General features: G+C 41.3%; 1 protein-coding gene across 1 annotated transcript in view; it reads left to right on the top strand.

Annotated features, from left to right (window-relative positions):
• The window catches only part of LOC104469860 (1-acyl-sn-glycerol-3-phosphate acyltransferase delta-like), a gene marked incomplete at its 3' end in the record, with an annotated part of 39500 nt that extends 23241 nt beyond the window's left edge, over nt 1–16259 (top strand). The window contains exons 2-4 of the mRNA XM_010084579.1: nt 5138–5307; nt 13727–13888; nt 16106–16259. Coding sequence (XP_010082881.1) covers nt 5138–5307; nt 13727–13888; nt 16106–16259 — 486 coding nt within the window. The remainder of the gene's footprint in view (nt 1–5137; nt 5308–13726; nt 13889–16105) is intronic.
• Between the last annotated feature and the right edge of the window lie 1677 nt (nt 16260–17936).

Genomic DNA, 17936 nt, shown 5'->3' with positions numbered 1-17936 from the left:
TCCTCATAATTACTTGTAGCTTCTGTAGAGAAGGAGGGAGTAGAGACCAAAAATAAATGACTGGTCAGGTTAGATGGCGTAGTGAAGCACTAGAATAGCCTGTGCAAGGAGGGTGTGGAGTCATCAATACTTGGAACTGCTTTGAAAACCTCCTAGGCAACTTTGCAGTTAATATAGTAGGAACCATTCAGGGGTTTAACCCTGTATGTGGTACACAGAAAGCTTTTGAGTAGTCCAGAGAAGATAACAGACTTGCTTAGTTACTTGTAGACTTAATTTGTTCTATGGAAAATGTTTAGGAGATGCACCTAGTAGATATAGTCTGAAAATCTGGAAAGGTAGTAAGTTATTTTAAGTAATTCTTCCACAGACAGGCATGGACTGGAGTACCCTATCTGTCAGTCTGTCTCTAGTCTTATTTTTACATAGATTTTTTTTAAATGTGTTCCCCAGTCTTCTGTGCAATGTACTCATTCATCACACAGCTGTTCACCTTGTCTGGTTGTTTTGTCGATTGATGGGGTTAGCACAAAGGACACAGGCAGCAAGTTAAAGAAGTAAGCTTATTTTTACTTATGTTTAAAGTGATAAAATAATGAGAAAAATAATACAGTGAAAATAAATTAAAGCAAGATAAGGTAAAGCAGCAAAATAATAAGTGAACTACCATAGCAAGCAGAAAGTAAGGTGATACACCTAATCATTACTCCATAGAGTTAGCGATAGTGATTAAGATCCATCACCAATTGCCCTGTTAATACATTACCATCATCCAGATCCGCAGTCGCTGGGGAGCCCGGTTGCAGCAAGGATTTGGAGAGCCCTTCCCGGCAATTGGGAAATCTCTATACACTGGACAGAGGAGGCTTCCAATTTTCCCTGCAAACGGTCCCTGCTTTTATACAGTTAAATGAACAACTTTCTGTCTTAAACTGCAAAAAACATCTGGTGTGGTTTTCTCCTTGTCAACTTCCATCTCAAACCTGGCCGGGGACAAGAGGGGAGATAACAAGATCAAAAGAATCTACTAATCTTGATTATGTATCTCTCAACAAAGCTTGTCATGACTTGCCACATTCCTTTGCCATCTGTGGCGATAGGGCACATCTGAGCTTAATTTTGGCTACTGTTAGGGAATTAGTGTCTTTGTGCAGGCTCACCTTACACAGCAAGTGTTACAGCAGTGCTCTATACGTGTTACAAAAAAAGCTTTTATAAATTGGCATATATAAATAAGGCAACACACATTGCATATGTGATCAATATTATACATATCAGATATATTGTGAGGTAGTACATGCATATGTGATCACTATTATATGTATTAGCTGTATTGTTAGGTTGTGAGGTTCATCTAGAGGTCAACTTCGGTTCAGGGCCTCACTGCTCAGGCCCTAGTGTTTCACTGCTCTTTGAAATGGTGGTCACAGCTTGCCCACTTCTCTTGCTGCTTATTTGTATTGTATTTTTACCATCTATTCCCATAAGAATTTTCTAAGTTCTTTTTCTTGGAGCTGCCTTGATTAAAGAAAATGAAGAATGACACAGGGAAACAGTTCTGTTGCTCTTTAACACAGGTTACATACTTACTTGAGATCTTCTAATTATTGTACTTACTGAGTCAATACATAACTGTGCTTCTAGTTGCATTTTAAAATAGGTGTTTTATGGTTAATCTTGTAAGCAAGTGTTTCCATGGCTTATCAAGAATAGTTAGTGAAAGGAATTGCTAACAACAGTGTTAACTGTTTTCATAACTCATTCTTGCAAAACTTTGAGGTGGAAAATGACAAGTCTCAGTAAAGTCTGTGTGTGTTTCCCTTCTTCCCTTAAATGTTTTTCATATAACTAGTTATAGTTCAGGTCAGCCTGAACTGTCTTTGTAGTTATTTGTTCTATAAGTGCAGGCATTGAGGTGGTTCAGATTTGTGCACTGAAGGGCTAGGAAGCAGTCTGCTCTCGCAGGAGGTAGGGTCCCTTCTGTGTAGCAGGGTGAGGACTCTGCCTTCCAAGCAAGGACGAGAGGTTTCCAGTTCTTTTGGTTTATCCCCTTCCTTTGTGTTGTGTGGAAGTGTCACTGGAGGAGTTGCTTTGCAAGGTAGGAACCCCCATGACACGGGTGAATGTGAATTTACCAGCTCCATTGTGATGTCCAGACTCCAAAACCTCATGAAAGGCTGTGGGGAGAAGCCTTAGAAATCTTGGCCCAGCCCAGGTTGGAGCAAGAGAATCTTTTTTTTTCCACAATATAAATTGATTTTTAGTTACACAATCTGACTGGTGTACAAAGAGGAAGAAACTTGCACTGATCATCTACACTGTGAAGGAGGGAAGGAGAGTGTGTGTGAGTGACCTTGTGCTGCTGAGCCACCACAGCAAGTTTCTGGGCAATAAATTTCTGTGGCAGGTTGTGGAGGTAAGCTAGTGGCGTGATGCGGGAGTAGCGCGAGCTGATACTACTAATCATTGCTTGAGAACCACAAAGAGAAAGGAGGCTGGGATGAAGGGGAAAGAAAGAATAGGGAATATGAGGGGAAGAAACATGTTAAGAATATTTTTGTCTGTGCTTGTTTGGAAGGTATTTGAGACTGAAAATATATAACTGAAGAGCTGTATGCATGCGGCACACCTCTGGTGAGATTTGTGATGTATTTTTAGTTTTGTCCAAATCCCTTAGGAAAAGACAAAATTTAAAAAAACACGCTTGAAGTGGGATGGCTTTGAAGTTGTTTTTTTCTCAGGTAAAGTTGGCTTTCTATTCAAGAGGTCCTCACAGTCATCATCTCTACTTCTTTGTTTTAGGCAATATCTTTAATGGCAGTAGAGGTTAAAAAAAGAGGAAGTCCCATCTGACAGTCATTTCTTCTCTTAGCTGGATTCCTAGTTAAGCAAAAGACAAACTAATCCTGCCACTAACATCCTTTCTTTTCTGTGATTGTGTTCTGCCCCAGGATGTGACTGTAGATTCTGTAAAGGTTTGCAAATTACAGTGTGGGTGGTTTTTTTCCTGATTACTACTCAGTTTTGGAGTGGAGGGCTTTTATTTCCAATGCAAATCTAATGGAAAACTACACACTTGGAAGGATACAAAATTGTGACTGTGTGTCACAGGCAGATCTTAGCAGGGGAAGTCTGGAAGCACAGCCATGTATACACTTCTGTCTTCACAGCTCTCTCGCTGAGACATGAACATCTTTGGCTTTCATTGGGAAATCAGTTTCCATCCGGTGAAATCATTGTTCAGTTAACACAGGGCAGTTTAGGTCTCCCTCGGCATCTCTGACTATTGTTTTGATGCATAATAGCATGTATTGAATAATATGTACTCCTGCCACAGTAGGGGTTCCCTGCCCTGATGAGAAATAAGTGGGGGACTCACAAGTCAGTCATTTATCCTCTCCATAAGCATGATTTTATCATACTAAGGTAATGTTATTTGAATAGAGATTGTCTATTAGCCTGGCTGTAACGCTGTTAGATAAAATTCATTCATGTCACTAATGCCTGTTCTCCAGTGTAGAGCACAATGTAACCTAAAAGCTTCAGGCAATTAATTTCACTAATGATGACTGAAAATGTAGATGACTTGTTCCTAGCTGTTCTCTGTTTTCGGTCACTTGTTGAGGCCAGTAGGGGACCTAAATTGAAAGGATTTCAGAAGTGTTTCAAAGACTGTCCTGGTTTTAATCTTCCCTGAGGTGCATGAGGATTTGTGGTACTTTTGGGCTTGCCTGAAACCACAAGAGCATCTCGGATGTCTCATCCTTCCAGCAGAGGCATTCATATGGCACAGATACACTCTGAGAGGGCATACATTTCACTTAGCAAAGAGTAACCCCTCGCATTAGACCTTTGCTCTGGCACAGAAGTTTAGTGTAGCTTTGACAGGAAGCAAACGTGTCCCTTAACTTCTTGTCTCTTCCATCCTGACAGACAGCTCTCATTAGTCCCGTGGTCCCTCCAGCTCAGGACATGGGTTGCTTGAGGAGAGCCACTGCTTTTAGATGTTCTTTTACCATCTCCATGGAGATAGAGCTCTCCAAGCTTCTTGGCTTTACTGACTCACCTCAACTTCCTATGCCCCAGACAAGAGAGACTTTGCTAAATAAAGGTTTGATTCACAAGTTTTATGGTCAGGCATATAGTTACAAGTGAATACAAATACTTCTTGCCTCTGCTTGATAATGGGATAAGCAAGTAGGAAGGAGAAAGCTATATGATAGTCACTGGGAGACTGCTGAGAAACCACTCTCTAGCTTATAGGTACAGCTGTGTTTTAAACAGCCTTCCTTGTCTTACCAATCCTATTGTTTCTTACAGTTTGTTTTGGGAACAAATCTGGGTGCCAATCCAGAGTGTTTTTGGGGTATTTAATGGTTTGTTTCCCCACCCTGCCCCTCTACTGACCCCCATTTGCTTCATCAGTCCATCAAGGGATATGCAGATAGTTACACTGTTATTCTTGGCTCTGCCCATTTTGCCAGCCACCCACCTTGACTTGATGGATGTTCTTCATCCAGTCGGAGCTATTTTGTGAGCTCTGGATGATTGATACACCCCTGTCAAATGTAGAACACATCAGTTGTAGCAGGGCGTATGGCTGTTACTTCTGACAAGTTAACGGGATGATGCTTAAGGTGTACATGTAACAGACCTACTTCCAGGTGTCTTGTCCAGACTGCATTCTGGTCTATAAGTGTGCAGTTTTTAGAGGAGCATGAGGACCAGTACGTGGCAGGAATAGGGATGTTTGTTTCTCCTACAAGCTTGTTCTGTTCTTCATGTAATTTCGTTGTACTGTTATAAACCATAAATGCAAATTTTACGTGTATGTTGATAAAATAGTTTGTAGCACCAAATTTGCAGTTTTCAAATAAATGAAACTCCTTTTTCTTAATATCACTGCAGAAAATTTCTGCTCTTTCTTTCCATGCAGTCTCCTTATTTCCCCTTTCTCCCTTGTGTACCACCATCTTGTACCAAGATGTGTGACTGTGTGGTTTATGTTCAGCATTTGGACTTCATTGCAGCCTTGTCTTTGCCATGCACTGTTGAGGTGACTGGTGCTTTTCAACATGTTACTAATTTGTGGCTTTGCATATACTACACACATTCATATATTTCTTCTTTATTCCAGAGATGGTGATGTTGCTGGAATGGTGGTCAGGCACCGACTGCACTCTCTACACTGACCCAGAGAGTTACCGCAAGTATGGGAAGGAGAATGCCATCGTAATCCTTAATCACAACTTTGAAATTGACTTCCTCTGTGGCTGGAACTTTTGTGAAAGATTCGGGGTCTTGGGGGTGAGTTTTGCTTAGCAGTTAAACTTCCTCTTCTTTGATGCTGGAAAAAAATCAAAACAAATTCTTTGTGTTTTTGCAGTGCAAGTAGGTAGAATACTGAGACAGGATTGCTTGGGCATTCACAGAAGTTTTAAAAGCATTGCAGTTAAGCTGGTGAAGGAGATAATTTTTTAACCTTTGGAGGTCATTACAGTTGTTTCTCTCTGTGTGCTTGCTAGGTAACTATTACAGTTCACTGAGCTGCAGAAAGATGAGCTGTTCTGTGATTCTTTCCCAGTAAATTGTAGAATTTGTTCGCTTGCTCCAGTGCAAGCAAATCCACAGCTAAAGTTTGAATGATGTAGTCTCTTGTCTCTTAGAGTGAAAGAGCTGCCATCTCAAGTGAAAGCAGTAATCAGGTTATAGCTAGTAAGAGATGGGGGAGGAATGAGTTATCCCTAGTTGAATACACTATTTATTACATGAGGCTAGGAGTACATGCACATTTGTTTTCAGGGGTTTTTTGTTTCCCCTGTCAGCTGACGGGGATTATTCAAGCCCACTTCCTAAGCCAGTTTAATTTAATTCTGTGGTGGTGACAACATTCTCTACCTGCAAGGGATTTAGATAAGAGTTCCTTCCTCCTAAAAGCAGACTAATACCTGATTTTAGCGGTCTTCTGCAAGCATCCTCTTCTAACTTTGTTACTGGCCACTGTCAAAACTCCTGACCTTGGACTGTGTGAACCTATGACTTTTTGTGGCCTTTCCTTTGGATTCTTTGCATTTTCTGTACATTTAGGCGGCACTCCAGCCACTTTCAATTTATAGTAATGACAGTCTGCTTAAAAAAATAAAAAAGGGGTCTTAAAACTGGGGGGAAATGAACCTAAGCATTACAGGCCCTACATATTACCAAAATAACTGTTGTCTCCTCATTGCTGGTGGACAATTCTACTGCCATGTCTACGGCTTGAGCACAGAGCTGGAGGATAGCATGAGACAGCAGGAGATGTAGGAAGACCTGTTCCTGGCAGGCAGACGTACATGCCAAAGACGTTTGCCCTTTTACGTGCTCATTCTACAGTGGTGCTTTACTATAGTCTATCTAATTTTGTAAGCTTACTGGCTACAGTTCTCTAAATAAAGCTGCGTTTTAGAGGGTCAGGTGCTTCCTCAGAAAGCACCGTTGTAGAAAATTAAAGGATTATTTCTGTACAAACTAATAGGGGACCTACAAGGTCAAAAATCTCTTGCTTTACATTGGTGCTGTGTGGTTGGATTCAGTCTCATTAGCTTTAATATATTTTTAATAATTTCCCAAGGTAATCAGGATTTATGTTTTAATTTTTTTTTTTCCCTACACATAAGAAAACCACTACGTAGAAGCATAACTTTTGAACAATTACTGTGCTGCATTAACTGAAAATAATTTTTCCTTTTTTTTAGATGCTTACAGTTATTACTGGGTTTGTATTTTTGCTAATCTTAGAATTACTTTAGGAACTGATATATTTTTGGGTTTTTTAAATTATTTTTTTAAAACTATTTAAGTCTTGAGTAATGTACTGTGGTTTTACTTCCCAGAAACTGTTCCAGGAAGAAATAGTTCCCACATGCTCTCGTTTGCGTAGATGTCTTTACACAGCAAAGAAGTGCATTTCCCTGTTGGGGCAACCAGTCAAGGTTCATCTCAAGCCAGGTTAAAAAACAAATGGAAAATTGCACGCAATCGGTTTCCTGATTGTCTGTATTGGCATACTGGTACTTGGCTTGGGGCAGCAAGGGGAGTGGATGAATGTGTAGGGATGCGGGGTGTAGCTTCTTTTGACACTGTGCTGCCTTACACAAGTTTTCAGTGCATGAAGCTTCAGGGTTTGGTGTGGCAGCACAACTGGGAACGTAAGACCCATTATGCTGAGGGCTGTTGTTTGGGAAAAGGAGTTATAAGACAAAGGCAAGCTTCCAGAAAGTTTTCCAAGTGGTGTCCCAACCTCCAGCATTTTGTGGCTCAGGGACTTTGTGAGCCAGTGGGGTTTTATATTTAATGCTGTTTAATTTTATACTCCATGAAGTTTCTATGCAAACTTTAGGTATCTACCAACATCTTACTAAGCTGCTCTCATGTCCACTGCTACTGAAAGTGAAATCTTACACATGCCATCCTGTCGTCTGCATCTGTGCTGGTGCTTGTCTGCCCTGTTTGGGCGTGTTTCAGACACCCTTTCTCTCTCCCTTGCCTTAACTGATCCAACAAAGAAAGTAGAGAGATGACTGGGGAGGGAGAAGAGGGAGAAGGTGAAGACAGCTTAGGGCCGAAGGAGTTGGGACTGGTTGTGCTTGGCTGCAGCAGGCAGACCAAATGGTTTTATTGCGACATCCAGCTGTACCCTGCAGCCCTGCTAGAAGACGGCAGTGCTCTTAATAGTGTCACAAGCATGTGTCCAAGCTCTCAGTATTTTACAGCTTGAACTTTAATTAAATGAAGCCATTAAATGCTCTATTTATTTGCTTGTTTTTTCTCATTTAAAGACAAAATTACATAATTCCTTAAACCTGTCTGGCCCCAAAAGAAAAAAAAAATCTTTCCTTTTTCTCTTCGTGTTAATCACGATATGAAAAGTGCCCCTCCTGGTCTTAATTGCAACATTCAAGCTTTCTCCTTGTAGCCAAATTGCCCCAGTCCCAACAGGTTTATAATGCTCTATCAATGTGGTTTTGTTTTTATCAGTGTGGTTTTGCTTTGATCAGTGTGGTTTAGTCTTTTTGCTGTTCGTTGGGGATGGAGTAAGAGTGGTGTGGTCTCTTGCATGTTGTTAGGTTTGTGAACCTGAGGCCTCTTCTAATGACTCAGGTCTTGTACTTGGATGGTGTGAGGTTCTCTGCTTTCATTAAGGTTTTTAAATGGCTATGGAAGAAAACCTAGAAAAAAGAGCCAAAGAAGGCACTAAGAATTTGAGAAGTATGTGTGTGTGGAGGAGGGGGGAAAAAAACCCAATGACTATTCTAACATTTATTTTACTTTTTAATTTTTTTTCTTTAATATGATACTTTTGGAGCACCCATCGAAAATGCTAGGGGGCACTGGGTTGACAGTGCTAAGTGAGAGCCAGAGATCTACTCATTTATAGTGAAAAGGAGAAAACCACACAAAGAAGCAATTCTATGTTAGCTTTTACTCTTGCAAGTTATTGTAGCCACTGAGACTGTCTTGCTAGCTGCACTTGGACTCTATGCAGCTGTTGTTACTGGTGTGTAATTGTTCACAGCATCAAACCTTAGAAGATTTTTTTGGTTGTTGAAAATTAGAAGGAAGCGAACTTCACAAAAACTAGAAGTCAGCAGGGATTTTAGGTAAACGTGTGTTCAGCCCAAACTATTAATCACTTACATCTGTATTCCACTTGTGGTTTTTTTTGTGAAGGGATCTTCTGTTTTGTCTTCAGCCCTTGGCACTCATCAGCCGCATGTATCCTCCTTGTGCTGCCAGACCTCAGCGATGTCTGTAGGAGGGAGGGAATATAGGGGTGCTTGATGCTAAGTCATCATCATGCTGCCATGGGTGGCATGGACGTCCACGAAAAAGCCTGAGTCCTGACTCCTCCTGACACAGAGGTGGCTGCAACAAGCTGTGAGGGAAGGAGGAGCTGTGCTGCCACCTTGGCTTTCTGTGGAGTTGGAAACAGCACAGCCCCAACAGGTCGGAGCTTTGTCTACACCAGTGTTTCCTAATAAAAGGCAGGGCTGTTGTGATTCTGAGCCAGGGTGACTGGGATGATTGCATGGTGGATGCTCTGCTTTTCTGCCCCATGCCAGTGCCATGTCTGGAGGAGATGCTGAGTCTGGTGCCTGGGTGTTGCTCTGCTCTGTAAATAGAGATGTGGTCTTGGTGACAGGTCCCTGCGCCCTGCTGCATCCTCCCCTTTTCCTGCCTGTGACATTCCAGTCTTAGGACTTACCTTCTTCTCAGTGGTGGACAGCCTAGCTACTGTATCAGCATTTAAACATGTTAGTAGCATTTAGTTTCTTCAAGGTGTGTGCTAAGCATGCCTTTGAAAACAGACCTACTAGACACCACAACTTGAAATCAGGACGGAGGCATGTTCTGAGGAGGGAGGTGTTATTCTGGACTTGTACTGAAAGCACAGTACTACAGTCTCTGCCAGGATTCACTGCACCCTTCTGCTTCATTGCTTGATCTGACCAAGCAGTGATAAAATAGCTTTTTTAGTAATTTTAGTAACCTTTTTTTCAGAGATAAAGACATTTATATTAGCAAAAATTGCCTGCACTTTGAAGCTAAAGGTGCTGGTTTATCTTGAACAGATGAACTCTTCTGGTGTCTTGAGTTTCAAGTTATGAATGCTGGTGGTCTTTCTACCTTAACAAAACAAACATTATTCCAAGTGACTCATTACATTAGCATTGAAATATGTGCATTTCCAAAAGAGGCCATAGTTAGTTATTCTTTGTCAGGGTAGACAAGGCAGAAAACCATTATGAAAAACTAGTTGTTACTTATATTGCTTTAAGTTTCTCACAAAAAAATGCTAAGCAAATATAATAACTTTACCCCTAAGTATCTGTTCTATATGTCAGGAAACCCAAATTTTATTTAGAAGTTGTTTATGTTGAAGCTTGCTGTTGGAAAAACTGACATGACCTTAAATATAGGTGTGAGAAGAGACCTTTGACAGGTTATGGTATGGGACTGATAGATGTATAAACACAGTAGTTCATTTGTGCATTTTAATGTAGTAATAGAAGTTATATAGTTGTTCATGTCGGCAGCCAAAACGATGTTGTTATTTCTATTTAACACATCATCTTAGCATATGCTTGGGCACACATCCTCTAAAATGGTGCTGTGTTACCTTTCCAACATGGAAAAGTTTTATTCTGTATGAAGCATTAGAAATTAGGAGCCTAACTAAAAATTAGGTGCCTTGCTACATTTCTGGAACCATGGTTTTGAGGGACTAAAGAAACATTATCTTTCCATCTTGATGCCCCAGAGAGTATAATATGAAGGAGTGTGCTATATTTCAAAAACAGAGCACACAGAATCATCAAAAGTATGTCAATGCTGAGGGCAGCCTGGAGAGCAAATAATTTATGAGGCAAATTGCTGCTGCTAATGGTTTGCAGCTACAATTAATTTGTTTTGAAACTGTGGAACAAATTTTGTTAAATATCCTCAGCTTGCAAGCTGATTTTGTGCCATTTGTTGCATTCTGTGATCGCAAGGTGTTGAATAACTGAGGCTGGACATAAAAATCAAGATTTTCTTTCTTTGACAGCATAGCTGTGCAAGTGCATGTAAAATAAGCTTGTAAAAGTATTTTTTTTAGTGCAATGTTAGTACAGTCGTTCACAAAAAGAACTTCACATGTATTTCCATCTCAACAAACATGTCCAAAAGAAATTAACCTGGATTAAAATGCTGTTACTATAGACAAGTTGTCTATACCCCATCCGTCTGTTGGAATTACACAGTTCTGACTACTGAAAATGTTTTGCTTTCTTCAAGAAAGCACATTACATGGAATAAATCAGCAGTTTTTAATGCAATTTATTCTGTTGAACAAGCTGAATTTGAAGGTTAGAGGTCCTTTGGTAAAGGAAAAGTTAGTCAAGGCCGAAGTCAACTAGAGCTGTATTTCTCTTCTCAGGTATTTACACAGAAGCTGTGCATGGGTAGACGACTGAAACGGAATAGATTGTAGCTCTACTTATTGTAAGAGAGATGGTGGCTTCTGAGGAGAGGCCTAATGTATTCCTCCCACACGAGAGCAGTCTTGTCAGTATAACGCACTGAAGAGCTTCTTTTCTCTAATTATTTCCGTGTCGTTAGCCTTCCTTCTACTCCTAGGATAGTTAGGGTGCGCAAAATAGCATAAAGTGATTTAGTTTCTTTTTCTGTGCATCTAAGGAGTTGTACACTCACGTGTCTAAAAGAGCGCTTTTCAATTTTAAAAATGCGTCAGCACACAAAATGAATAAGAACGTGCCCTGGGGAAGAATTCAGACATCTGTTCTGCTTTTGTGGCTATGCCTGTGCTGTGTGACACCTTAGCTCACAACATCATTTCTTTGTTTCACTGGGGGGGAAAAAAAAAGGTGCCAACTTCTCTCCTGCCCCTTGTTTAACACTTGTTAAAATATGCAAAACATTAGAAAATAGCGTGCTTTTTGGACCGGGATTGCTGTGTTTTAAAGTCTGGGAGGGAGGACTATCAGATTGTCTTTTCTGCCTGTGCTCTGAAGGGCTTGTACATCCTATGTAAGCACGCTCACATTTGTGTGTGGTACGTGTTATGATGCAGAACACTCACTGTACATAAACTCCCAGAGCACGGATTTTTTTTTCCCCATTTTTGGGGGTGACACTGTTGCTGTTCACCTCATTGCGCAGTGGCTTGTGCTGGGCTGTGGCTGAGGGCTGCCCTGGTTGTGGCTGAGGCAGGCAGTAGTTCCCTGAGGTTCTAGCCCTCCCTGCTCAGCTAGGAACGCTTTGCATCTGTTGGGGATTCCTGGGGCAAAGCTGCGGCTCAGCTGTCTTCCTCAGGCATGTATGGGGGAGAGGAATGGAAAAGCATATGAACTGGGCTGTGTGCTTTTAGTGGAAGCTGTACTGTACATGGCCTACAACAAAAAATGGTCTTTGGAGGCTTGTAAAAATCTATGCTAGAACTGTTTACATTTATGGAGGAAGTAAGAAAATTACTTGTATTAAGAGTACCTGAGAAAAGGAAGAACAGTAGTGTGGGGGAAAACACAGAGAGCTAAGGGAAGTGGTGGGACGAGAGCCTGTTTCTCTGTGGCTGGTTTGGGGAGCTGGAAGAAGAGACTGGGCTCTGTGTTGCTGCTGCCGTACAATAGGGACTAACATCCAACATAGCTTGAAATTGAAATGGCAAAAAGTATGCTGAATCTTGTGTCTGCCAAATCCTACAACATAGCTTGAAATTGAAATGGCAAAAAGTGTGCTGAATCTGTGGCTGCTGAATCCTGTGTCTGCTGAATCCTATGGCTTCTCCTTGGGGGAGGGCTGGGCCCATCGCTGAAGTTCCTGAAATAGTCAAAAGGGAATGCTTTAGAACAGAGTGTTAAATTGTTTGACGGAGATGGTTCCTGCATTCTCAGAAATTGAATTGTCTCATGTTGTCTTCTGCTCCGCTTCTGTGTAACAGTTGCTAGTGGAGCTATGTAATGTGCATTTGCCTTCCAGTCTTATAAGCTTTTCGATAGCTTAGTTATTTCAGGTATTTTCCTCCTCGAGGAATGAGTGCAGATGAGAAAAATGAGCTGAGATAAAGAATTAGGTCAAGTTTCTTCCTCTAGTAACCAAATGAACAACAATGACCAAAAAATAAAAGCAAATAATTTATGTTTACGGCAATTTCTACCAGTAAATAATTCCTACTAGTCAAACGCAATGTGCGGGAACCCATCAGCAGAACACTTTTATGGGATGGCTTATAATGATATCACAGACACAAACTGGACTGTAATTATTCTATCTGTCCTCTAAGAAAATGTCGCTTTTTCAGGAAGTGCTGAAGCAACAATTTTTATGCAAACATGTGTGCCATTTTATTGAGTAAATAACAAAGTGAAAGGTAAGACAGCTCACCAAGGCGAGCTGGCTTGGAAGACAGGAAAGGAGCAAGTGGAAACAGTTCTCATGCCGAAAGGCATGAGCAGGATTTGAGACTTACTGAATGCTGGATAAGCCATAGATTTCTTGTGGAGAGTCTGCACAAATCACTTCAGTATCTGTCACGCCTGTGAGACGCGACAGTACTATTTGAACTCCAGAAGCATCCTCTGCAGAGAAACTCAGTAGTGTAAGTATTTCTGCCCTTCCATAAACAAAACTAAACCAAAATGAAGTGCTTCTGTTGCTGTTGTTTTTAGCATTGTTTAAGGCTTCCTCCATTTGTAAACCGTGTGTATGCATCAACATGCTGTTGTGCAGCAATGGCTCTGTGGATCTGTTTCTCATTAAGAATAGTTTTCTTGTCACAGAGAGGTGTCCTAGCTTTGGGGAGAAGCATAACTGCAAGATGTCTTAAAGGAACTTGAGTTGCCACTGCCCAGGATCTACTTGAATTAAGAATTTCGTTAGATGTGGTTCATGCCTTTTGCATGGATTCCTCAGTGTTTTGGGGTTCAGGGTTCAGGTAGGATAGACACACACACACACGCATATATTTATTTAATTCTGGAAGACTTCTTTCATGCAGATATCTGAACTCAGATTTGACTGTTCAGTCCTTGTGAGGAAAACTTCTTTTTCTTTGTTGTGCTTTTGCACTGGTGTTAAAACTGCGGCTGGTGAATATGAATCAATATATTAGTGTCTAACTGTGCAAGTGTCATACCCACAGAGAACTCTTAAGTGATGTAACTCTGTTTTCACTTACTCTGTCTTACAGAGTTCCAAAGTGCTTGCAAAGAAGGAGCTCTCCTACATGCCTATCATTGGCTGGATGTGGTATTTCCTGGAGATAGTCTTCTGCAAGCGTAAGTGGGAGGAAGATCGGAAAACAGTCATGCAGAAGTTGCTGAATCTCCGGGACTACCCTGAACACTTTTGGGTGAGTGATGGCTAACAAGTGGAGTGCGAGGTGCTGTAGTGCTTGGGAGGGACGAATGGCATGGACAATATGTGATAGTTGCCAGGTTGCTCACGAGAACTCTGATTCAGGAGCTTCCTGGCAGTATCAGGAGAGTGTTCTCTAAGAATTGAATTCTCTCTTGAATTTCCCATATAAAAGTCTGTCTTTTCCGTTTTCTTCCTCTGGGCCCCTAAAGATGAGATTGCAAAAATACCTTCGCTGTGATCCATTCAGTAAACTTTGTGCTCCTCTAAATACAGGAGTTGGAGAGGAGTAGATGCAGGGGTTCATGGCGGTGTAGCACATGCATGTGATAATGTTGTATTGAAACACATTAGCTGTGTTCTTTACCTGAGCTCCCCTCTCATATTAGATCGCAGAGTTCATAATAGTGTTTTCTCCCATTTCCCTGTGATTCTGCCATTCCTGTGAAGGTGCTAAGTCAGACATGGCCGAGTGGAAGTGGAAGCCACAGATAAGTACCTGGTCAGAGAAGTGGCCCCTGGGGCCATCAGCTGTGTTTCAGAGAGAGGATTGGTGTCACCTTCAGTAGCAGGAAGATGTTACTTTTTTGCATCACGATAATTTTTTTAGTATTGAGCCTGCCTGGCATTTCCTAATCTGGGAGTGAAAAGTCTTTGAATTTTTTCTCTTCTCAGTAGTCAGAAAAATACTAGTTCTCATGAGCTGGTGATGATGAGAGAGGGGTTCAGTTAAGGAAATGGTACCTAAAGCAGCCTCACAAGGGCCTACAGAAACTATTGCTTAAGAAGCAGTTTCCTAGTGAAGATATATATGCTATATCTCTCATTTCCTGAAACTAAACTTTTTTTTTTTAAAATTGTCATTGATTTAAATGAGCTCTAAGCAATCGAAACCAAGCTCTGTGCTTGGATGATGACTAAATGACTTCTAGGCAGGAGGCTGTCTAGCAAAGGGACAGTTCTTGGTTTCTAGTTCTAACCTCTCTCACTGGGATTTGCCTGTGCTCTGTGACTCTTAAAAGGTGATGAATGCCTTTCTGTACACCTAGGCAGTTCAGCCCGAATTGGTGAGCACAAACCACCACCATCCTTTATATACTTCTGTAGAGGGGTTACTAAGAAGGAGCTGTACCTGTAGTAAGAGAGATACAGTTGTCGGTGTACACCTGGGGTTGTTGCAGTGTGGAGTTTTAATATGTCCTTGTGTGGTGACATAATGTCAAAAGGCACAGCAATAGCACCTGGGAAAGTAGAAAGAGCATGCTAAGTGCACTAGAAGGTTTTTCTCATCAGTTTCTGTATGTTTCGTCTAGCTGTTTAACATTATGCATGTGGTACCTGAGTGAAAGTGCTCTTAGATGAGCTGGAACTGAAGCTGACTGCTTGGCTAGTTTTCTTCAGTCGCGCTGTCTTTGATGGCTAAATCTTTGCTGTGGGTTATGGGGACTTAGCTTGTCTGATTGGGCAGTGCTCTCTGATCTGTTAGTTTGCATTCAGGCCTGGCAGAAGGCAGATGAGCAAGTGGTAAATCTCCAAAGATCTGTCTGCTCTCCCCTGTCTGCCAGTGGCAAAATTGTAATTGTTCGTGTCTGAGCACTTCCACTGTATAGTTCAAAAGGAGATGAAGCCTTCATCTTGGATTTACTGCCTTACATCTGCTCAGTCATTGGCATCAAAGTTACTGTCTGCAGTTGTTGGTGGTCCTCGTGCCACAGTGAAAGCAGGGTCGTTGGGGTGAGGGGAAGCAAGCTGGGCACTGATGCATTTCTCAGAAATGTGTTTGGTTTAGACACTTCCCAAGTTTTAGATACCAAGACAGTCAAGCACCTCACCGTCAGTAAGAGATATGCAGCAGGAGGTATGATTTGAGCGTCTTCTAACATCTCATTAGAGATGGAGTGATTCATTTAGAGAAATCAAGTCATTCAGACAGCAAGCAGCAGAGCAGATGTTAAAGCCCAAAGGCTAGAGTTCAAACCAGAGGATGGCAAGTTGGATGGGTGGGGGCAATTGAGAGAGTTTGGTTTTGGTTTGGTTTTTTGGGGTTTTTTTAATTCAGGGCAATTAAAATACCTAAATGTGTATGTGGCTACACCTGTCCCTGCTAGCAGTGCTCATTTGGGCTGTGTGGGTGGGAATTAGAGGTGCCTCTCGTCGGACAGATGTAGAAGACCTGAGCTGCTCTCTAACTGTAGTTCTCTCTTGGTTTTAGTTCCTGATTCATTGCGAGGGCACAAGGTTCACCGAACAGAAGCACCAGATTAGCATGCAGGTAGCTGAAGCCAAAGGCCTGCCCAAGCTCAAGTATCACCTGCTGCCACGAACGAAGGGATTTGCTGTTACTGTGCAGTGTTTGAGAAATGTAGGTAAGGAAAGTCACAAGGAACAATGCTAAATGGTTATTTCATGTAACTGCTGTCACTTTGCCTTGCTCTTCTTTTCCCTGTAGCACGTGTCCTAGCAGAAAAGCCCTGGGATCCTTTCTGACCTTTCTTCTACTAGCCTGCGAAAATTAAAGATCAGGTTTTACTAACAGAGTCATGGGGCAACTTGGTTACTTTTTGGTTTTTTTTCTGTTACTGTGACTCTGTATGGAGGGATCTCAAGTTGCATGTTTCGTACCTATTGCCCAAGGGTAATATTTCTTAGTATTTATGAAGCAATTCTGTTCCAAATGAAGCTAATACATCACTTAGAGAATCTGAGGCAGTGTGTCCTAAATATTTTATTGCACTAAATATGTGCCTCAAATAACACAATTTTTTTTAAATAAAAAAAAATTCTGCTTTAAATTTCTGTGTAGACGTACTCTTTAGAGTTTCTTAGTAACTTTGCGGAGCTGAGGAATGGGAACATACCTCAACTGAAGATACATGTAGGATAAATTTATAAATTATTTCTACATTACAGAACATGATTAAGTTTCTCTTTGTTAATGCGGTTCTGAACTCCCCACTTGCCCTGGTTATTTCTGGTTACTTGAATTTGCCAACTTTAAAAAGTGCCATCAGTAAGAATATGGCACACATTCCTTTGAAGTAATTTTCTTCTGCTGATACAATCTGTCAAAGTCTCCTGCTGTGTACTTCATGGGCAAAGGAAGGACAGCGCTAAGTAGCCACAGTGCTACAGCATCTTTGGGGTTTGGTAGATTTGTGTGCTGTTAGAAGGCTGATACATAAGAAAGACAAACTGGTTAGTGGTTTAGAAGAAAATGTTCTAGCTTGACTGAAAAAGCTGTCACAGCTTCTTTTGTCTTTGAAGACATGTTCTCATGTGGCATATCTGGGATAGCTGCTGTAAAAAAAGCTTTGCAGTCAGCTGTCTTGCTATCTGTCATGTTTCTTTTACGTAGCCTCTTGCAAGTCAGGTAGATGATATCACTGTTGTAGCCTGTCAGGCATCCACGACTTCTCACTCCCAAAATGGATAGCCTGGCTTGGATCTTTTCTGTTATGTGAAGAAGTAGTAAGTTATGTGCAGCATCCAGCAACTCCCTTAAGGGCACAGTTTAACCTTCTCTTTTCAATAAGGGCAGCGGTTTTGCTGAGGGCAGGGGGAGGTAGGCTTGAGATACTGAAGAAGAGCTGAGTCAAAACTCTGTGACCTCCAGTGCACTGAGCTGTGTCAGGGATAGGTTAAATTGGTGGTGATTTTGTTCTTTTTCACTAGCTCTGTGTAAAGCAAGCAAAACATTGTATGATTGTGGACAAGTGGCTTGATTTGTGGGAAAATGTTTCAAAAGGAAACAATTTTAGGGATCCCACGTGGCATTTATAAAACGTTTTGGACATCCATGTGATACACTACAGTAACAGTTCTTAAGATCCTAAATATTTGAAATAACTTCAGGAAAATAAGATTGAGATTGCTAGATTACTTATATACTTGGGGAAGTGTATGTTACAACCTCAGTCTAGAAGCTGTGACTTGCTAGATCACAGAGGGCAAGGCTAAAAAGTTTGTATTGCCCTGTGAGGGTTCAAGGAGAAGCACGGAGAGTCATAATTTCTCATAGATAGTTTTTGTTGAAACTGTATAGC

This window comes from Pterocles gutturalis, unplaced genomic scaffold (assembly GCF_000699245.1).
Source record: "Pterocles gutturalis isolate BGI_N339 unplaced genomic scaffold, ASM69924v1 scaffold2910, whole genome shotgun sequence".
Lineage (NCBI taxonomy): Eukaryota > Metazoa > Chordata > Aves > Pterocliformes > Pteroclidae > Pterocles > Pterocles gutturalis.
The sequence above is the reverse complement of the archived record's forward strand: the minus strand, read 5'-3'. Positions and strand labels throughout refer to the sequence as shown.